Source organism: Saccopteryx bilineata, chromosome 2 (genome assembly GCF_036850765.1).
Source record: "Saccopteryx bilineata isolate mSacBil1 chromosome 2, mSacBil1_pri_phased_curated, whole genome shotgun sequence".
Taxonomy (NCBI): domain Eukaryota; kingdom Metazoa; phylum Chordata; class Mammalia; order Chiroptera; family Emballonuridae; genus Saccopteryx; species Saccopteryx bilineata.
The window spans coordinates 251673827-251696808 of NC_089491.1; the positions used below are offsets into that span (position 1 = coordinate 251673827).

General features: G+C 41.7%; 1 protein-coding gene and 1 gene segment (V, D, J or C); one reads left to right on the top strand and one right to left on the bottom strand.

The window, feature by feature from the left end:
* The window catches only part of LOC136325528 (Ig lambda-1 chain V regions MOPC 104E/RPC20/J558/S104-like), an 896106-nt gene that overhangs the window by 791336 nt on the left and 81788 nt on the right, over nucleotides 1-22982 (bottom strand).
* On the top strand, nucleotides 1370-14931 carry ZNF280B (zinc finger protein 280B). Its single transcript, XM_066260049.1, has 2 exons — nucleotides 1370-1424; nucleotides 10289-14931. The coding sequence occupies exon 2, from the start codon at nucleotides 10358-10360 to the stop codon at nucleotides 11942-11944; it is 1587 nt and encodes a 528-aa protein (XP_066116146.1). The 5' UTR covers nucleotides 1370-1424; nucleotides 10289-10357; the 3' UTR covers nucleotides 11945-14931.

Genomic DNA, 22982 nt, shown 5'->3' on the forward strand with positions numbered 1-22982 from the left:
AAAGTAGCACTTAAGTAAATTAAGAAAAATTTATAGCATTACATAAAGAGAAAATTTAAACAAACGAGTTAGGCATTTATCTCAAAAAGTTTTAAAGAGGGACGCCTGACCAGGCGGTGGTGCAGTGGATAGAGCATCAAACTGAAATGCGGAAGGACCCAAGTTCGAGACCGGGAGGTTGCCAGCTTGAGCGCAGGCTCATCTGGCTTGAACAAAAAGCTCACCAGCTTGGATCCAAGGTTGCTGGCTTGAGTAAGGGGTTACTTGGTCTGCTAAAGGCCCGCCGTCAAGACACATATGAGAAAGCAATCAATGAACAAGTAAGGTGTCGCAACGAGAAACTGATGTTTGAAGCTTCTCATCTCTCTCAGTTCCTGTCTGTCTATCCCTCTCTCTGACTCTCTCCCTGTAAAAAAATAAAGAAAGAAAGAAAAGAAAAAAGTTTTAAAGAGGGACAACAGAACCTGTAGAGATAAGGAAGAAATAATAATGAAGAGTGGAACAGATAGATGAAGTGGGGGGGATGGCATTTCAGGCTAACAAAACCAAAAGCTGTTGTTTTAAAGGAGTGCTAAGATTGATTTCTGGCAGAATTGAGCAATCAAAAATAATTCCGTAAAGGTTCAGATAGTAAATATTTTGGGCTTTATAAATGTGACCTCTGCAAATTACTCAACTTTGCTGTTATATCAGGAAAGCAGCCATGTCCTGTGTTCAGTAAAACATTTTATGGACACTGAAATTTGAATTTCATACAATTTTCACATGTCACAGGATAATATTCTCTTTGTGGGTTTTTCAACCCTTTAAAAATGTAAAGCTCATTCTTAGCTTGCTGCAAGCCATACAAAACCAGGTGGCAGACTGACTGTATTGTCCCCAGATGCAACTTTAGGAGAATGGGCGGCAAGACGTAGTCACATGGTCCAGTTTCTTAAGAATGAGGTAGGGAGATAGTGCTTTTATGGAAAAGAGACCACACTTGAGGATTATGAGATGGACTCCAGGTGTGTAAGCTTATATCCTGGTGGACTGGGAGCCTGTTCTCTGCCTCCAAGCCCAGACCTTCTGTGTAACCTTGACTGACCAAGACCCTTCCAGGGACTCAGGTATTTCGCTGCCCACATCCTTCTCAGCCAGACCCAGCTCCCAGCTGTCCCTGAGCGCGCATGCGCCCGATCCTCTCGCGCCCAATCAGGTCGCAGCGTCCAGAACCGGCCTCACGGCCGCACCTGGTAGCCAGTTAAGTAGCAGCGAGCGCTCCCGCGGAGGCGTCGGCAGCGGCGGCGGGGCAGCGGCGGCGCCTGGGGCCTGAGGCGAGGTTATCGCTTCTGGCCTCATCCCAGGAGCGCTTCGGGCCCTCCCCCCACCCACCCCCACCCCCGGCGCTGCCGGCCCTCCGGGACCGCCGCGGACGCCGTTCGGTAAGAACGGGGTGTGGCGCTGAACGAGAGATCCCGGGGCTGCGGCGGCCCGGGCCGCGACCCCGCGTGGGTCCGTGCCAGGCCGAGCGGCCTGCCCCTGAGTCGTGGCGGGTGGGCGACCCCAGCGCGCGGGGCCTGAGACCCCTTCCAGACGCGCTGCCCTCCTTAATCGCCGCAGGCGCTACTTTGAGGCGGCCCCTCCCCCCCCACGCCGGTGTGGCGTCGCCATCCCCAGGTCTCGAGAACGGGCCTGTCCTGGGGCCTGATGCCCGCCGCTCCCGGGAGGGACCCATGCGGAGCTTCTCTCGCGGTGAAAATCGGAAACCGATTTTGTCACCTCAGGGTCGCCCCATGCCAAACATCTGAGCTCCAGACGCCTTTAAGGCCTTGGAAGCATTTAAACGTTCATTTATTTAGTGGTCCCTCTCCCCTACCCCGTGCCTTGTTTCTCTCTCTCTCTTTTTTATTTGTAGTTTTGCTAGATCTAAGGCAGCCCCTCGGCAGAGGCGGATTTAATGGCGGGCGACCGGGTGCGAGCCCTGGGCCCCGACTTCTGAGGGGCCCCGCGAAACCCCAGCTTGACACTTTTTCCTAACGTAAGGGGCCCGGCATTTTCCTCTGCGCGCGGGGCCCCGACCGGCCGCCGCCTCTGCCCCTAGGCCCTATGACGTGCCCCTGAAAATCAGGACCAGGGCTGATTTGAGGCTTTTGTTTTGTGCAATTCTCAGATGGCGTATTTTCTCTTTTCTTTACTGAAATAGGGTAGATTGGAGGAACCGTGTTTTTATCTGTTTGTTTTTTTCTTTTTTACCAGAACATCACTAAAGTTTTATTTCAGAAATGACAGCAGTGTTAAAATCAACAAGTTAATTTTTAAGTGCATCAAGTAAACTTAGCCGTTTAAGTATTTTTTAGTTATTCCCTCCAAAAAAATCTCAGGGAGCTTTTCCTTCCCATCCCACATTGCATAGTTTTCTGATAGTTCTTTTTTATTTTTTTCATTTAAAAAAGTTGATTTTAATTGTAAAATACACGACCATCTTAAACTATTTAACTTTTTTTTTTAATTTTTTTAATTTTTATTATTTTTTTAATTTTTATTTATTTATTTATTTATTATTATTTTTTACAGAGACAGTGAGTGAGTCAGAGAGAGGGATAGACAGGGACAGACAGACAGGAACGGAGAGAGATGAGAAGCATCAATCATTAGTTTTTCATTGCGCGTTGCAACATCTTAATTGTTCATTGATTGCTTTCTCATATGTGCCTTGACCGCGGGCCTTCAGCAGACCGAGTAACCCCTTGCTTGAGCTAGCGACCTTGGGTCCAAGCTGGTGAGCTTTGCTCAAACCAGATGAGTCTGCACTCAAGCTGGCGACCTCGGGGTCTCGAACCTGGGTCCTTCCACATCCCAGTCTGATGCTCTATCCACTGCGCCACCTCCTGGTCAGGCTATTTAACTTTTTTAAAATTAAATTTATTGGGATGACATTAGTTAATAAAATTATATAGATGTCAAATGTACAGTTCTGTGGTACATCATCTGTATATTGTGTTGTGTGCCTGCCACCTAAAGTCAAATCTCTTTTGGTCACCATGTATTTGACCCTCTTTACCCTTCCTTTATTACCCTCCCCATCTTCCTTCTGGTAACCACCATACTGTTGTCTGTGTCTATGGGTTTTTGTTTGTTTGTCTTGTTTATTTGTTTGTTATTTTCATTTTGATATCCTACATGTGAGTTGGCTATCTACTATTCTACATTTCTTTTTTTCTTTTCCAAAGTGAGAAGCCGAGAGGCAGCGAGACAGACTCCCACATGCACCCGACAGGGATCCACCCCGCTTGCCCACTAGGGGGCGATGCTCTGCCCATCAGTGCCGTTGCTCCTTTGCAACTGGAGCCATTTTAGCGCCTGAGGTGGAGGCTCTTTGGCCCACTTTGCTCCCATGGAGCCTTGGCTGTGGGAGAGGAAGAGAGAGATAGAAAGAAAGGAGAAGAGGAAGGGTGGGGAAGCAGATGGGCATTTGTGTGTGCCCTGACTGGGAATTGAACATGGTACTTCCACATGCCAGGCTGATGCTCTACCACTGAGCAACCTGGCCAGGGCCTCTACTATTCTACTTTGTTATTTCTTTTCTGGTGCTTTGATTATGTTAGATACTTTATGTAAGTGTATTTGTTCAGCATTTGTCCTTTCTGTGGCTGGCTTATTTCATTTACCACATAACCTTAAGGTTCGTGCATACTGCAGCATATGACAGAATTGCCTTTTTGTGGCTGAATAATATACCGTTATATGTATATATCACATTTAAAAAAATTGTTTATCAGTTTTTTTGTTTGTGTTTGTATTTTTTTTTAAGTAAGGAGCAGGGAGGCAGAAAGGCAGGCTACTGCTTACATCTGATGAGGATCCACCTGGCAAGCCCACTAGGGAGCAACGCTCTGCTCTTCTGGGGCTGTTGCTCCATTGCAGCTGGAGCCATTTTAGCGCCTGAGGCGAGACTATGGTGCCATCCTCAGTGCCGGGGCCAACTTGCTCTAGTAGAGCCCTGGCTGTGGGAGGGGAAGAGGGAAGAAAGAAATAGAAGGGAGGGAGGGGAAGGTGGAGAAGCAGATGGTCGCTTCTCCTGTGTGCCCTAACCAGGAATTAAATGAACCTGGGACTTCTACATACCAGGCAGACACTCTGCCACTGAGCCAATTGGGTAGGGCCTATGTTTTTATTCTTAATACCAGTACCACATTCTTTATTACTACAGCTTTGTGATAATTTTTGAAAGTGTGAGTCTACCAGTTTTGTTCTTCCTTTTCAAGATTGTTTTGGGTATTCTGAATCTTTGCATTGTCATATGAGTTTCAATTTCTGTGAAAAAGATATGGACTTTGATAGACCAAGTTTGGGAGTCTTGCCTTTTTCTTTCTTTTTTTTTTTTTTTTTTTGTGACAGAGACAGGGAGAGAGAGAGGGACAGACAGGAAGGGTGAGAGTTGAGAAGCATCAATTCTTCATTGCGGCACCTTAGTTGTTCATTGATTGCTTTCTCATATGTGTCTTGACTGGGGGCCTTCAGCAGACCGAGTGACCCCTTGCTCAAGCCAGTGACCTTGGGTTCAATCTGGTGAGCTGTGCTCAAACCAGATGAGCCTGCCCTCAAGCCGGTGACTTTAGGGTTTTGAACCTGCATCCTCTGCCTCCCAGTCTGATGCTCTATCCACTGTGCCACTGCCTGGTCAGGAAGTCTTTCCATCTTAACAATATTAAATCTTCTGATCCATGAACATGAAATGTCTTGACATTTATTTAGGTATATTTTAATTGCTTCTACAATGTAGTCAGTATAATTCAATGTTTTCAGTATAAACACTTTGCATTTATTTTGTTAAATTTATTTCTAAGTATTTTATTCCTTTTAATGCTGTTGTAAATGAAATTGTTTATGTAATTTTATTTTCAGAGTCTAGTGTATAGAAATATAATTGGTTTTATATATTAATTTTTTTCTGCAACTTTGATAAACTTCCTAGTTCTAATACTTGTTTTATGGATTCTTCAGGATTTTCTATACACAAAATCATGTTATATCCAATATAGTTTTACTTCTTCCTTTTCAATCAGAATGCTCTTTACCTTGTTTGATTGCCCGGGTTATAGAATATCCAATATTATGTTGAACCAGAGTGATGGAAGTGGAGCACCCTTGTCTTTTTCCTGGTCTTAAGGGGAAAGCTGTCAGTCTTTCACCATTAAGTATAATGCTACCCTTAGTCTGAAATAGAAAGTTCCTTTCTGTTCCTAATTCTTGATTGATCCTTGAGTGTTTTTTTCCCCCATTATGAAAGGGTGCTAGATTTTGTCAAATGCTTATTCAGTAGGCAGATGTGGGGGGGGGGGGTTTGGTCCTTTATTCTATTACAATTGTATAATGTTGGTTTTTTGTATACTGAACCCACTGCATACCTTATATAAAACCTACTTGGTAATTATGTATCATCCTTTTTATATATTGTTGGATTTTGTTTGCTAGTATTTTGTTGAAGGTTTTTGCCTCTATATCTAAGATATAGAAAACTATAGAGATTGGTCTACAGTTTTCTTTTGTTTGTATTTAATATATATGTCTGATTCTCGAGTCAGGATAATTCTAACATCATAGAATGAGCTGAGAAGTTTTCTCTCTTCTAAATTTTGGAAGAAGTGATCAAGGATTGGTGTTCATTCTTTTTTAATTGTTTTGATAGAATTTAGCAAGGTGACCATCTGATCTTGGGTTTTTCTTTTGGAAAGATTTTGATTGCTAAGTATTCATGATGTACATTTGCTGCCTCTATTCTAGTTCCAAAACATCTCCATCATTCCAAAGTAAAACTTTTACCCATTAATAATGGTTTCTCTCTTATCCCCTTCCCCATTCTCTGACAATTACATGTTTTGTATTTAGATTTTGTGAATTTATCTATTCTGGATATTTCCTACATATGAAATCACACTTTGTGTGTATCCAGGGTTTATCCACATTGTAGCATGTATCAATACTTGATAACTTTTATAATTGAATAATATTCCATTTTATGTATATACCACAATTTGTTTTATCCATTCATCCATGATGGACACTTTCTGAATAGTGCTACTGTAAACATGCATGCACATTACATGTACTTGTTTGAATGTTTTCCGTTTCTTTGGGGGTATATATCTAGAAGAGGACTTGTGGGGTCATATGATAAATCTGTGTTTTAACTTTTTAAAGAATTGCCATCACATTGAGGATAGGACTTCAACAGATGAATTTTGGGGGAATACACTTCAGCCCATAGCAAAACCTAAAATGTATTGCCAAGAATTGGAGGAATCACCTGACCTGTGGTGGCACAGTGGATAAAGCGTCGACCTGGAATTGCTGAGGTCACCGGTTCAAAACCCTGGGCTTGCCTGGTTAAGGCATATATGGGAGTTGATGCTTCCAGCTCCTCCCCACCTTCTCTCTCTGTCTTTCTCTCCCTCTCTGTCTCTCTTTCTCCCTTTCTCTCTCCTCTCTAAAATGAATTTAAAAAAATTAAAAAAAAAAGAATTGGAGGAATCATTTAACATTTAGGAATAAAGGAGTGATATAATAACAGTGGTGTTTTAAGATTAAGATAGTGATGATGTGCTGTATAATTTGAAGGATCAAGAGAAAATAGAACAATTTTGATCCTATTACAGATGTACAAACATGAAGAAACCAGTGGACCTAAACCTAGAAGTTGAAGGAAGCTGCTTTAATAGGAATGGGAATGATATATAGTTAGAATGACCAGTACTTTTTAGAATCACTTATAAGTTTCTGTGATTAATTTTATGGGAGCTGAGGGAGGTTAGGACAGGTTTTATAAACTAGAAGGAGAGTAAAATTTAATGCAGTGAGGCTCTTTGATCCTTAGAGACTAAGTAATTAATAGCACCATCATTAGAAATAGACATGCATTAAGTTAGAATTCTCTTGGAAAGAACACAGAACCAGAATTCAGGAATCACACATTTTAGTGCTAACTCTGTTTTGAGACCCTAAAGATAACCTTAAGTGAATCTTTTCTAGGCTTTAAAAGTCCCTCTAGAGATAATTCTGATAGTCATATTGCTTGTCAAATTATCTTCTGATTTTTTAAAGTATCAGGAAGAATATTAATAATTTTGAATTAGAATTTTTTTAAAGAGGATATTAGAGCATAAGCGTCCCCAAACTACGGCCTGCGGGCCGCATGCGGCCCCCTGAGGCCATTTATCCAGCCCCACACCTCCCTTCCGGAAGGGGCACCTCTTTCATTGGTGGTCAGTGAGAGGAGCACTGTATGTGGCGGCCTTCCAATGGTCTGAGGGACAGTGAACTGGCCCCCTGTGTAAAAAGTTTGGGGACCCCTGATAGGAATGTGGAAGTGATCCTATGAAGAAGGTGAAAGAAGTTCTCCCACAGAACATTTTTGATTGCCACGACTAGGAGATTGCTACTGGCATTAGCAAGTAGAGGTCAGGACTGCTGCTAAATATCCTAAATGCATGCGACAGCCCCCCCCCCCGCCAACCCAAATAAGAAAATGTATCTGGTTCAAAATGTTGATAGTATACTTAGACTGAGAAACACTGGACTATATGGCTTTTTTCTGGACTTAAATGACTGAAGTTATATATAGACAGACCAAACTCATTTTGTTGATTCCAAAGACAATTGCTTTCAAATCTACATCATGTTTTCTTGCATTACTATCTCCTAATTATCTACTTGATCTTAGTTTTAAAGTTGTAAATCACTATTTATGATACAACATTGAATTAATGGAGCATAATCTGCTGTACAAATGAAGGTTCTTAATAAATAGTAGTTGATTTATTTTAAAAATTAAGTGTTTGTTGAGCTGTGCTGGGGATACAGCAATAAACAATGAAAAATCTCTTCCCTTTGCAGTTTATATTTTATTTGATAGACAATAGAAAGGAATCAAGATAAATCAACAAAGTTTATACTACCTTAGATGGTGGTAGGGGATAGAAGGTAAAAGAAGGGAAGGAATATAATAGGAATGTGAGTTAGAAGTTGCTTGGAGGATCTGAGAACCTCTCTGAGAATACTTGGTACAGAGCCCTGAAGGTGGTGAGGAGCCAGCCATGCAGATATCTCAGTGATGAGCATTCATATTAGATGGACAGCAAGTACAAAGGCCTTAAACAAGGTAGAGTGTTTAGTGTGTTCAAGAAATAGCAAGAAGGTTAGTGTGGCTAGAGTGAAGTGACTGTGAGGAATACGAGATAATTGCGGAGTAATATGCAGAGTTGGAATCATGGTCTTATAGGCATTGGAAGGATCTGACCCTTCACTAGGTGAACCAGGTGAACCAGAAAGCTATTAGAGAGTTTTGAGCTGAGCAGTAATATAATCCAATTTGTTCTAACAGAATCACTTTGTCTGCCATGTGATGAAGACACTAAGGTGGGCTGAGGGAGGGAAGAAGCACTGTTGGATTTAAATTCAGTGGGGGAGTCAAGACTGGAGAGAGAAGTTTAGGAGATATTATCATATGGATTATAATTAAGGCCTTGAGTTGGGATGAGATCATCAAGAGAGTCCATTCCCAATTTGCTAGGCATGTACTAAGCACGTGACATTGCACTATACTATGTATTAACTATATGCAGGTACTCTCAGTCTATTCTTTGAATTTGACACTTCTCTATGTTAACATTTATGAAATCAGAATATGTGAATCAATTGAGATATGTGCATTTAGTAAAAATTTTCTTCCAACTCTACTACAGAACAAACTGCATTTGAATTGTTGGCACTTTTAAAGAAAGAGCTATTGGCCCTGGCCGGTTAGCTCAGCAGTAGAATGTTGGCCCAGAATGTGGAAGTCCCGAGTTCGATTCCCAGTCAGGGCACATAGGAGAAGTGCCCATCTGCTTCCCTACCCTTCCCCTTCTCCTTCCTCTCTATCTCTCTCTTCCCCTCCTGCAGCCAAGGCTCCATTTGAGCAAAGTTGGCCTGGGTGCTGAGGATGGCTCCATGGCCTCTGCTTCAGGCACTAGAATGGCTCCGGCCTCAACAGAGCAATGCCCCAGATGGGCCGAGCATCACCCCCTGATGGGCATGCCAAGTGGATCCTGGTTGGGCGCATGTGGGAGTCTGTGACTACTTCCCTGCTTCTAACTTTGGAAAAATACAAAAATAAATAAATAAGAGCCTTACCTAAAGTGTAAGAAATCTGCCTTTAAGATACAGAAACATATTTAAAAGTTATATACTTGCCAACGAAGATGCAGCTGCTGGGTGGCTGACTTAGAATTACAGCTTAATTTTCTCTGATTCTATAGGCTGTGTTTCTGAACACTGTTCAATGGTAGTTTTGTAAAACTGCTTGTTTCTGCCCTGGCTGGTTGGCTCAGCCACAGAATGTTGACCTAGCATGTGGAAGTCCTGGTTTTGATTCTGGTTAGGGCACACAGGAGAAGTGACCATCTGCTTCTCCACCCCTCCTTCTTTCCCTTCTCTCTCTCTTTCTCTGTCTCTCTCTCTCTCTCTTGCTCTCTCTTCTCTTACAGCCATGGCTTGAATGATTAGAGCAAGTTGGCCTCAGGCACTGAGGATGGCTCCATGGCCTCATCTCAGGCACTAAAAGTAGCTTGGTTGCTGAGCAATGGAGCAGCAGCCCCAGATGGGCAGAGCATCGCCCCATAGAGGGCTTGCCAGGTGGGTCCCAGTCAGGGCACATGCAGGAGTCTCTCTCTCTTCCTCCTCACCTCCCACTTAATAAAACAAAAACAACAAAAGAAACATAAAAATCCCTGCTTGTACCTGACCTGTGGTGGCGCAGTGGATAAAGTGTCAACCTGGAAATGCTGAGGTCGCCGGTTCGAAACCTTGGGCTTGCCTGGTCAAGGCACATATGGGAGTTGATGCTTCCAGCTCCTCCCCCTTCTCTCTCTCTGTCTCTCCCCTCTCTCTCTGTCTCTCCCTCTCTTCTCTGAAATGAATAAATTAAAAATTAAAAAAATTTATAAAAAACAAAACAAAAACAAAAAAACCCTGCTTGTTCTTTCTTTACTTATAATTTTGCGTAGTGATTAGTTGTTGGAAAGTTTTGGTTTTCTTTTCTTTTTTTTTTTAATAGAAGAGATCATAATCAGCATAGGACAAAGCTATGATTCTAGAGTGGCACAGACTTGTGATCATAGTTTTAAGCTGTCATTTATCCTCTTTGAGTCTTAGTGTCCTGTCCTTATTTGTAAAATAAGGATGCTTATAACTAAGAATTTTGGACAGAATTGAATAAGATAACACTTTTTTTCTTTACTTACTGATGTATAGTGTTGTTTATACTTAGGTGGAAGTTTATATAAAGGAAGCACTGGTACTTGTGGCAACACCCTTCAAGAAAAAAAAAAATCAGAAAATGGAACCACCATATATATTATGTGAGGAAGAACAAGAACCAGAAGCACAGAAGAGCATAGAAGGAAGCAAAGAAGTAGATGACGATGCTGAACTGATCTTTGTTGGGGTGGAACACGTAAATGAAGACGCTGAGCTGATCTTCGTTGGGGTGAGTTCACATTCAAAACCAGTCGTCTCACACATTTTGAACAGAGTCACACCGGGTTCATATTCAAGGAGAAGAAAGTATGGCCGCCACAGAAAAGATACTACTCACAAATTGCAGCCTGTAAGTCCTATGACCTCTACGTCAGAAGCAGTGACTGTCTTGCCAGTTTCTGAATCTGAATCAAGATTAACAGATAGTCCTATTATTATTATTGAGCCTTTGCCTAAACCTGATTATAAAAGTAACTCACCACAAGTTGTGCCTGATAGCTCTTCAGAGTTATGTTCTCCTTTGCTTACACACACAAGTTCACTGCAGCATCCAGTGGGATCAGCACTTTCTATGGGAGGTATGGCTAAAAGTCCCTGTGCGTCAAAGCAACTTTCCACTTCTGAAGTAAACAGCATAAATCCCAAAAGGCCTAAACTCAGTGATGGAATCATAGGGGGACATTCTTCAGCTTTTTCCTCTTCAGGAATCTTTCATACAATGATTCCTCAGCAAAGCACACCCTCCAGTGGTGTTCATACCTCAGTATGCCCTATTCAAAATGGAGCACCTTTTCCAACAGCTTTTCCAAAGGATAGTGTCCATTTTAAGACTACAAATCCTGTTAGGGAAAATACACTGACAAAAACAGACTCTTTGAGTCTGGTGAGTCAGAACAAGACCATTGATCCCAAGAAAGGAAATGTGATAATTTTACTTGATGACTTTTACTATGGACAGCATAAAGGAGATGGGAAGCCAGAACAGAAGACTCACACAACCTTTAAATGCCTCAGCTGCTTGAAAGTTCTAAAGAATGTCAAGTTTATGAATCATGTGAAGCATCACTTGGAACTTGAGAAGCAGAGGGGGGACAGCTGGGAAATCCACACCACCTGCCAGCACTGCCACCGGCAGTTGCCCACCCCGTTCCAGCTGCAGCGTCACGTCGAAAGCGTGCACACTGCCCAGGAGCCCTCTGCTGTCTGTAAAATTTGTGAATTGTCATTTGAAACAGATCAGGTTCTCTTAGAGCACATGAAGGACAATCATAAGCCTGGCGAAATGCCCTATGTGTGCCAGGCTTGCAGTTACAGATCGTCGGCCTTTGCTGATGTGGAAACACATTTCAGAACGTGCCATGAAAACACTAAGAGTTTGCTGTGTCCATTTTGTCTCAAAATTTTCAAAACGGCAACACCCTACATGTATCATTACAGAGGACACTGGGAAAAGAGTGTTCACCAATGTTCCAAATGCCGGTTACAGTTTTTAACTTTCAAGGAGAAAATGGAGCACAAGACCCGGTGTCATCAAATGTTTAAGAAGCCTAAGCAACTAGAAGGATTGCCTCCTGAAACTAAAGTTGTTATTCAAGTATCCTTGGGACATCTTCAACCAGGGTCAGTAGAGGTAGCATCCATTAGTGTGAACACATCTGATTCTTAACCATCACACCCCAGGCCTAAAAGTAAAATTTAAAAAAGAAACTGTTAATCCCAGTGTCAGTAAACCTCATGCAAGTATTTCTATCAAAGTCAAAAACAAAAAACAAAAAATATGAACCATATATTATTTAATAGCTTAAAAAATAGTAAAACCAGGTGGAGGAGGGTATAGGGGTGATAAATAATGATGGATAAAGACTTGACTTGAGGTGAACACACATATGGTATATATAGAGATGTGTGGTAGAATTGGGTACTGGAAACCAGTATAATGATATTAACCAATGTCACCTCAATAAAATTGAAAAAAAGTGAAACCGTGAGGTTTTTAAATGATGAATTAAATACATAGTATTATTTGATATTAATTTTGAGTTTTTTAAAAAATGCTTTACCTGGTTTTTATGTGATTGTATTTGGCTTAGCACATAAAAGGTGCTTGTGTGTGTGTATGTGAAAGAAAAAAAGTTGGAAACCTATTAACTCTAGTCAAACTGGAATAGCTTTGTTATGGCATGGTTCTGTTTGCTGCTGAACTCCCAGAAGTGCCTCTTTTTTGCTGGCTTGAAATATCCTGGCTCTGAAAGCCTGGGAAGAAGTTAGGGACAAGTCATGGTATGAATGGGACCAAAAAGTGGGAGGTTAATCAATGGAGAGCAGTGGCTCTTTTTCCCAGTGGAGAGAGAGGCACACGTCCACTCATCTAGCCAACCAGAAGGGACACAGAGTCAGCCCAAGTACATTCAAGGAACCATTACAATAAAATGCCTATGTTTAGTAAGGGGGGTCCCTGCAGACAGCAGACAACCAGTGTATCACTGGCTTCAGCTGGAGCAGCAGAAGTAGTTAATAGAATGGGACCTAGTGCCAGCAGACCTCCTGTTGAGTGATTCACAGGGGAATTTCGTGGACCTTCTGGCTTGCCTTTAGTCAGAAGGAGCTGTGTCCCTCACAGCCACAGCAGTAAAGGAAGTAACGTTTCCTAAGGGGAAAGAAGCCCTGGTATCCATAGATAGCCTAAACTCTACGGGATCCATAATTTTAACTGAAAGGGGCCAAACAAATTGTATCTGTTCAGTTCATGGACTGAGCTCAATTTAGTTCTCTGTTTAACTAGAATTGGGGTCATCCAAGAGCAGTAGGTACAGCTGGTAGAAGTACCCCAGGGTGACTGAATAAAATAAAGCCTGTTATAGGGCTTTTCCTTATATTTTTCTGTGTTCGTGCCTCTTACCCTAACTGAACACGTGAAGTTTGCAGTTTTGTATCTTGCCTTGTTGGACATGAATGTATTACAGTCGACAGTTATTATTCTTTTGTGTGTATAATTTCTCATTTTTGAAATTAATACTGTTTGAGTCTTTCTTGGCACATTCCAATGTGCAAGAAATGTCCCTTTTATTTCAGTAAGTATTAGATTGTAGAGTTACTGCCCTTCATCTAATCTAGCCACCTATCTGATATGTGAACATACTATGGGGAGACCTTCTTCCCTTGCCATTTCTGAGGACTCTTTCACAGAACTATGGAGTACACTCCGAGTACTGATTTCTGAACATCAGCAGCCTTCGCTGCTTCTGTGGGTTCCCAGAACCCACAGTATGGTCTGGTATGGTCTCGGTCCGGTCCGGTCCGGTGCCATCCCTTCCTCTTCCAGCCCTGACCCAGGTACCTAGCAGCTTCTGTGCATCGCTCAAGGAATCTGGGGTCCTGGCCATAGAACCAGGAGAAATCTTTTTTCCCTTGCTTTCTCCTCCTCCTTAAAGCACCTTATATCTCCCCACTCCCTTTTTCTCTCAATCTAGTTAAATTCCTTAAGCTTTCACAAAAAGCTAGGAAGGGATAATCATTAAGGCTTTAGCATCCCTCTTAAGAGTTGGGGAGGGAGGACTATAGACAACAAAGTAGCTGTGAGTATATTGTCCATGTTTTAGATACTATCCTGAGTGTGGATTCTATCATATTAATTTCTTCAGTGCTTGACTAATTGATTGATTGTTGCACTTTGAACATTTTACTAGGCCTTTTCAGTCAGTTTGCTTGAGCCAAGGCACTTTGCTAAATTTAACGTGAACCCCTTTCTTTAGGTATAGAAAAGTGTGTGTATGTGTGTGTGTGTGGGGGGGGGGGTTGTGTTCCACTTCTTCTGGTGTCAGCAACTTCTGTGTATAACTAGATCTTCAGGCTTTGCCTACTTATCTCCCTTATTCTGCTTTGATGGTAAAAATATGAAATGTTTTAGTTCTATGTGTTTGTGGTTGCTTAGTTTTATCAACTGTTACTGTTGTTTGCTCTTTCACTAAAATATGCCCTTAGGGAGTGCAAATTGTTATTTATTGCCAAGGTTTCAGTGACATGGCCCCTGCCTACCTCCTTTCTCTTTTTTATTCTTTACCATGCTACCTTACCATTTTCCCCACTGATGCACTATTTTTGACACACTGGCCTTGCTTTTCTTCAAGCAAATCACATTTCTTCCCAATCCAAAGATTTTACAACTGCTGTTCTTTGTCTTAGAATGCTTTTCCCCTAGATCTGCATGGCCTGCTACCTCAATTAATTGTTAGACATTTTCATTGGTTCATTGAGCTTCATCGATATCTTTAAAATGACACTGAGAGTGAAATTCGACCCCACCCTTTACTCTCCACTGATGACACTTTATGTCTCCCCTCTCTAGTTAAATTTCCTAAGTTTTCACAAAAAGCTGGGAAGGGATAATCTATAAGGACTTTGCTTCTCTCAGAATGAGCTAGCTTGAGTCCATTTCTGTGCCTGCAACCAAAAGAAAATTAATATAGTGAGTCGAGTTCCTTTAGGAGCTTTCTCTGTTTTTCTATTGATACCTCTATATTTTTTAAGGCAATGTCACTTTGTTTTGTTTACAAATATATTGAATAGCTGTCAAGATTACTATTTTGTTATTACCCCTTGTGAATCGCCCTATTTTGCTTGCTTGTTCTTTCAGATAAATTTTATTTTATTATTGTTGCCAAAAATTGTAAGTAAAATGAAAATTACAGTAATAAAATGTCTTTTGGAAAAAAAAGTTTTTGTTACTTGTCTTTTAATCAGTAACATGGCGTACTTTTAGTTTAATTTTTAAAAATTTTTTATTTAGCATCACTGTATAAACGCTTTGCCTTCTCTTCATTTGTGTTTCTTTCTAATCTCATTGCATTGGGCAGAACTTCTAAATGATATGAAAATGGGCTTCTTTGTTCTTGGTTTTAACCCTTTGAGTAGTGAGTTTTTTTCATGCTCGCTGATCCCGGGAGTGAGTTTGTTTTCAAAAAATGAAGTTAGTTCTAGTTACAGTTTTATTAACTTAAAATCATGTTTGTTTGATAACCAACTTATGGAAACAAGAACATACACTTGTCTTTTTTTAATGTTGCCTTACACCTTTAAAAAAAAAGTTTTGTACAATCGTACTCTGGATGGTCAGGAGGCATAAGGACGTACACGAATGTTCGTACTAGTCAAAGGGTTAATGAAAAACACTTTACCATTAAAGGTAATAAATCCCTGTCTGTCTAACTGTCTCTCTCTTGCTAAACTAAACTAAAATAAAATCGGTAACGAGTATATTGCCAAATAAATTTCTATCTTTAGAATATTTGAAGAAAATTGTTATTTTGTTTTACTGGATAGTTTATGACATCTATTATAAATGTTTACTTTTTCTTTATTGACCCAAAGTTTTGCTTGGCTGGATTCACAACTTTCCTATTAAAAACCTTTCTTACAACCAAAAAACCTGTCAATAGATGACTGGATAAAGAAGATGTGGCACATATACACTATGGAATACTACTCAGCCATAAGAAATGATGACATCGGATCATTTACAGCAAAATGGTGGGATCTTGATAACATTATACGGAGTGAAATAAGTAAATCAGAGAAAAACAAGAACTGCATTATTCCATACATAGGTGGGACATAAAAGTGAGACTAAGAGACATTGATAAGAGTGTGGTGGTTACGGGGGAGGGGGGAGAGGGAGAGGAGGGGCACAAAGAAAACTAGATAGAAGGTGGCAGAGGACAATCTGACTTTGGGTGATGGGTATGCAACATAATTGAATGACAAGATAATCTGGACATGTTTTCTTTATATGTATCTTGATTTATTGATGTCACCCCATTCAAAAATAAAATTATATAAAAAAATAATAATAAATAAAACATTGTTCAGGCTTAAATATAAGAAAAAAACCTTCCTTTAAATTTATTTATTTATTTATTTATTTATATATTTATTTATTTATTTTACAGAGACAGAGAGTGAGTCAGAGAGAGGAATAGACAGGGACAGACAGACAGCAACGGAGAGAGATGAGAAGCATCAATCATTAGTTTTTCATTGCACGTTGCAACACCTTAGTTGTTCATTGATTGCTTTCTCATATGTACCTTGACCGCGGACCTTCAGCAGACTGAGTAACCCTGTTGGGCAGATAAAATGTACCATGCTCACTTTGTTAAAGTAGGCGCTGCCCATGTGGAGGTCGTTGCCCAGGTGATATTAATGTGTGTCTGTGGGTTGTGGGCAGGCAGGATCATTGTAGCCTGGGGCTTGGTTTTAGGACTAAGCCTTTCCCACCCTTTTTGATGTGGGGTGGTGCAATCCCATCATGCCCCAAATAAGTAACTTTGTATCAGAGACTTCCTTATTTTTATATTGGATTAAGGGTTTTTGGTTTTCTACTCTATAAAATGGGAGCAGGATGGGAGCTTGCTCTCTCTTGGTTCCTGAGATTAGCATTAGAGAGCAGACAGCAGAGAGAGGCCATGTGGAGGAGGCCAGGAGAAAAAGCCAAGATGGCGGAGTGTTGAGTGAGAAGCCAGTTTGTGCAGAGTTCATGCAGAGTGAAGAAAGGAGATAGGGAATAGAGGTGAATAAGGCTGGTGAGCTAGAAACCTTTGATTCTAGGAAACTCGGATAAGTCAGTAGCTTTGTGAGCACTGAATGTGAGTGGGTTTTGGAGCTCAGTGTGTGTTTTTTACTTCCCCACTGGGTGCAAGCTAGGATTAAAGATGATGGCCCATCAGTTTTTGGCTCCGTTGTTTCTTTGCCGACTGTCCAAATCCAATGTGAACCTGCATGGGCCAGGCTGCTGTGATGGTGGCCCTGGCTACTGGCTTTACAAACCCCTTGCTGGAGCCAGCGACCTAGGGTTCAAGCTGGTGGGCTTTTGCTCAAACCAGATGAGCCCGCGCTCAAGCTGGCGACCTCGGGTTCTCGAATCTGGGTCCTCTGCATCCCAGTCCGACCCTCTATCCACTGCGCCAACACCTGGTCAGGCTAAAAACCTTTCTTTAAGCAAAAATAATTCCACTGTGGTTGAATATTATCCTCTCTACTCAGAATATCATCCCTTTCTCATTTCTAATATTGAAATCTATTTTCCTCATTATATGTGCCACAGTTTTATCAATGTTTCTGATTTACTTTTTCCAGAAACAACTCTTGATTTCTTATCCCAAGCAGTATATTTTTACTCGCAATGTTTGTCTTGGTTCATTTTACACCTACTTTTTTAAGGATTGTTCTTTTTAATAAAGGATTTTTAGTTTAAAATCTTTTTTTTCTGTATTAAAGGCATTAAGACTGCCTTTGTTTACAGCTTTGTCTGAAACCCAAATATTTTGATGCATGCCTTAATTTTTATTAAAGTTTTAATTCTCCATATTTTTTGGTAATTTGATTCAAAAGTTTTAAAATTTTTCAGGTTGCATGTTTCAGTTTTAATTTATACTTTCACTGAGACTTAAGTTTTCCTTGGAGCTTAGAGGGTGTGTGTTTGTTATACACTGCCATGTCTGTTTATATACACATCCTTTAAAATTACTACATGAGCCCTGGCCAGATAGCTCTATTGGTTTAACCATTCAAACATCATCTGGAAGCACAAGAGTTTGCTGGTTTGATCCCCAGTCAGGGCACATATAGGAAGAGATCAATGTTCCTGTCTCTTTCGCTCTTCCTCTCTCAAATCAATAAAAACATTAAGATTACTACATGAGTTATTAAAAAAGGATAATTTATTTCTATGGTAAAAATATAAAATTTTAATTAAAAAAATCTATCCCTTAGAATGAATATAGTATAAAAGGTAAAGGTATGAAAATACTCATTTGAGGATACTTTCTAGTAATAAAACTTGGAAATGTTACAGAAAAACTATTTTGACACTGTGAAGCCAGTATCCACGGCCACTATCATAGCCGCCTGGCCCATGCAGGTTCGCATTGGATTCGGACAGATGGTAAAGAAACAATGGAGCCAGGAACTGGTGGGCCATCATCTTAATCCTAGCTTGCACCCGGTAGGCAAGTAAAAACACACTGGGCTCCAAAACCCACTCACGTTCAGTGCTCACAAAGCTACTGACTTATCCGAGTTTCCTAGAATCAAAGGTTTCTAGCTCACCAGACTTATTCACCTCCGTTCCCCATCTCCCTTCTTCACTCTGCATGAACTCTGCACAAATTGGCTTTTCACTCAACACTCTGCCATCTTGGCTGCTTCTCCTGGTCTCTTCCACGTGGCCTCTCTCTGCTCTCCTCTCTGCTCTCTCCTCTAATGCTAATCTCAGGAATCGAAAGAGAGCAAACCTTCAGTCTGCCCCCATTTTATAGTGTAGAAATAAAAACCTTTAATCCAATATACAAAATAAGGAAGTCTCTAATACAAAGTCACTTATCTGAGGCAGGATAGGATTGCACCACCCCACATCAAAAAGGATGGGAAAGGTTTAGTCCTAAAACCAAGCCCCAGGCTACAAGGATCCTGCCTGCCCACAGCCTGCCCACATTAATATCACCTGGGCGACAGGCTTCATGTGGGCAGCGCTATCTTTAACAAAGTGAGCATAATATATTTTATCTGCCCAACAGTCACTGTTAAAGATAGTAAAGAAAACTTTATTCAAGGGGGAAACTACTGTAGTGGGGTTTTTTAATATATGGGAGAGAGATTAAGCTTAATTCTGACTCCAGCAAGCTCTAGGTGGGGATTTATAGCCACGGAACTGGATGAGTGTCAGTGTATATCAGGGTTAAGGTAGATTCTGGCTAATTCAACTTGACAGGATTATTGCTGAGCCAGCGTGATAAGGGTAGGGAATAAGGAATTTAATCAGATACCAAGGGTGGAGATTTTCCCTAAACTGACCCAGCAGGAATCCTGCTAACACTGAGCTAGCTAAGCAGGAAGAGCCACTGGGTTAAAGTCAGAGGGCAAAGTTGGGAGTGTATTAGTTATCAATGGATATATAAAAATTTGCCACAGAACCAATAGTTTAAAAAACATTCATTACCTCACACTCTGAGAGCTGAGATCCTAGCAGCAGTTTAGCTGTCTTCTGGTTCAGGGTTTTATGAGGTCATAGTCACCTGAAGGCTTGAGTGGGGCTGGAGGGAGTATTTGCTTCCAAGGTGGCTCATTCAAGTGGCTAATGAGAGGAAACTCTAGTTCCTTGCTGGAATTGAAGAAAGCTTCAATTCCTCCATGTTAGCCTCTCCATTGGGCTACCTGAGTGTTTTCAAGACATGACCAGCTCGCTTCTAGAGTGAACCAAGAGAATTAGCAAATGGTCTGCAATGCCTTTATGACCTAGTCTCAGAAGTTTCATTTTGCCATTTTTACAATATTCTATTCATTAGAAGGGAGACACTAAGTTCAGCCCACATATTTTGTAAAGTGACCAGGGAGTTCCCCAAAGACACCAAGTTCAGTGTCGGTCAAATAAGTTTGCAAATATGATGTATATGTTTGCTCGCTTATACTTTGCATTGGATATGGGGGGGGGGGGACAGGCTGTAAACAGGCAGGATCCTTATATAGCCTAGGGCTTAGTGTTAAGCCTAACCCTTTCCCACCCTTTTGACGTGGGGTGGTGCACTCTCATGAGGAATTCCATTATGCCTCAGATAAGTGACATTGTATCAGAGACTTCATTTTTTGTATATTGGATTAAAGGTTTGGATTGCTACACTATAAAATGGGGCAGACCAGGAGCTTGCTCTCTCTGGGTTCCTGAGATTAGCATTAGAGAGGAGAGCAGAGAAAGGCTACTTGGAGGAGAGGAGGAGCAGCCAAGATGGAGGAGTGCTGAAGGAGAAGCCAGTTTGTGCAGAGTTTGTGTACAGAGAAGGAGGTGGGAAACAGAAGTGAATAAGGCTGGTGAGGTAGAAACTTTGATTCTAGGAAACTCAGATGAATCTGTGGTTTTGGGAGCCCTGAATGGAAAGGGAAGTGTTTTTCTACTGTGTATATTTCTTGCCCACCAGGTGAAGCTAGGATTAAAGCTAATGGCCCACCAGTTCTTGGCTCCATTGTTTTATTACCATATGTCCGAATCAAATCACAGCCGCATGGGCCAAGAGGCTGTGATGGTGGCCGTGGCTACTGGCTTTACATCCAGAAATTTTGAGGAGTTTATTGGCCGGCAACTACTGTTGTAAAGTACTGCACCTCACTTCCACAGGTTTATGTAGAGACACCAAGTCCAGATGAATTTTAAAGAGTTTTATTAGATGGAGGAGATCTATTCATAGGCTGGCCACATATGACTAACACGGGGCATATCTGACCCAAATCATGCAGCCCCAAATGTATCTCAGAGGCCAGGTATATACCCTTTGACCACATACAGGTTGAGGGGGGGTATGACAGCATGACACAATCATTAACAGCTCATAATATTTGTCTAGGGGATTTATAAAAAATGTTAAAACTGGCCCTGGCCGGTTGGCTCTGTGGTAGAGCGTTAGCCTGGCGTGTGGGAGTCCCAGGTTCGATTCCTGGCCAGGGCACACAGGAGAAGCGCCCATCTGCTTCTCCACCCCTCCCCCTCTCCTTCCTTTCTGTCTCTCTCTTCCCCTCCCATAGCCAAGGCTCCATTGGAGCAAAGTTGACCTGGGCGCTGAGGATGGCTCCATGGCCTCTGCCTCAGGCGCTAGAATGGCCCTGGTTGCAACAGAGCAATGCCCCAGATGGGGAGAGCATCGCCCCCTGATGGGCATGCAGGGTGGATCCTGGTTGGGCACATGCAGGAGTCTGTCTGACTGCCTCCCCGTTTCCAACTTCAGAAAAGTACAAAAAAAAGAAAAAAAGAAAAAAATGTTAAAACTTTCAAAGTAACACAATGGTAATGTCATTTTACATATCAAAATACATTCATAGCCTGACCTGGGGTGGCGCAGTGGGATAAAGCGTCGACCTAGAACACTGAGGTTGCCGGTTCAAAACCTTGGGCTTGCCTGGTCAAGGCACATATGGGAGTTGATGCTTCCTGCTCCTCCCCCCCTCTCTCCCCCCTCTCTAAAAATCAATAAATAAAAAATAGAAAATACCCCTCCAAAATTAAAAAAAAATACATTCATAAACTTTTAGTGTCTATATTTCCTCCTTTGCCTAGAGGTACACATTAATTTCAGGATTCCAGGAAGGGAGGGAGAGCCAAAATCAATGTAGGGTGATATGTAAATTTTGTCTCTTATTGAAAGGGAAAGGAAGTTCTTCAGATAACCTTTTTTTTTTTTTTTTTTTTTACAGGGACAGAGAGAGAGTCAGAGAGAGGGATAGATAGGGACAGACAGACTGGAACGGAGAGAGATGAGAAGCATCAATCATCAGTTTTTTGTTGTGATACCTTCGTTGTTCATTGATTGCTTTCTCATACACGCCTTGACCGTGGGCCCTCAGCAGATCAAACAACCCCTTGCTCAAGCCAGTGACCTTGGGTCCAAGCTGATGAGCTTTTGCTTAAGCCAGATGAGACCGCGCTCAATCTGGCCACCTCGGGGTCTCGAACCTGGGTCCTCCGCACTCCAGTCCAATGCTCAATCCACTGTGCCACTGCCTGGTCAGGCTCTTCAGATAACCTTAATCCTTTCAGAGAACTAAAACTAAATGACCCAGTTGTCCTTGTAAGTCTGGAGACTTCTATGTTCTTTCCCCTTCATTTTCCAAAGAAAGGACAGAAAGCCTGGCTTATCCTCTTTAAAATGGTGTTGCCAATACTAACTTTTACAGTTCTTTGGCACCTTACCACATTCCCCACTGGTTTTATATTCTGAGTCAAATCATTTTAACAAGGTGCATGAGGCAATCCTTAATTTTTATAAACTTTCTTAATTATTCTGAAATAACTGGCTTTTTTAAAAAATTAATTTATTTATTTATTTCAGAGACAGAGTGAGAGTCAGAGAAAGGGAGGATAGACAGGGACAGACAGACAGGAATGGAAAGAGATGAGAAGCATCAATCATCAGTTTTTTGTTTTTTTTTTCAATCATCAGTTTTTCATTGCAACACCTTAGTTGTTTGCCGGGGTCCAGCCCTGGGGGGAATCCAGGGGTCCCACAGGAAGAGACGGCATCAGCACAAATCAAGTGAGAGAGCCGGATTCCTTTTTCTTTTTAGCATTTACTGCCAGGCATCTCTGCCAAATGCTGGTCTAGCTTTATTTTTATACACACACTAAGTTACAATCACATGGTATTCAGAATACATTGATTAATCATTGTTTTTGTTTCACTATGGTTACATATTTCTAGGTAACAGTTAATTCATTTCTATAAGCTATAAATCAGGTGGTAAATCATTCAAAGTACAGTTATACAATAACTTGAACAGCAATAACAATATTGGTACAAACTTCTAAAAGGTCAGTACTGATTGGCCCTGGCCAGTTGGTTCAGTGGTAGAGCGTTGGTCTGGCGTGTGGGAGTCCCGGGTTTGATTCCCGGCCAGGGCACACAGGAGAAGCGCCCATCTGCTTCTCCACCCCTCCCCCTCTCCTTCCTCTCTATCTCTCTCTTCCCCTCCCGCAGCCAAGGCTCCACTGGAGCAAAGTTGGCCCGGGCACTGAGGATGGCTCTGTGGCCTCTGCTTCAGGCACTAGAATGGCTCTGATTGCGGCAGAGCGATGCCCCAAGATGGGCAGAGCATCACCCCTTGGTGGGCATGCCGGGTGGATCCCGTTTGGGCGCATGCAGGAGTCTGTCTGACTGCCTCCCTGTTTC

Excerpts from the sequence above, each read along its gene's own strand:
- ZNF280B (XM_066260049.1), top strand. The coding sequence starts at position 10,358 with ATGGAACCACCATATATATTATGTGAGGAAGAACAAGAACCAGAAGCA.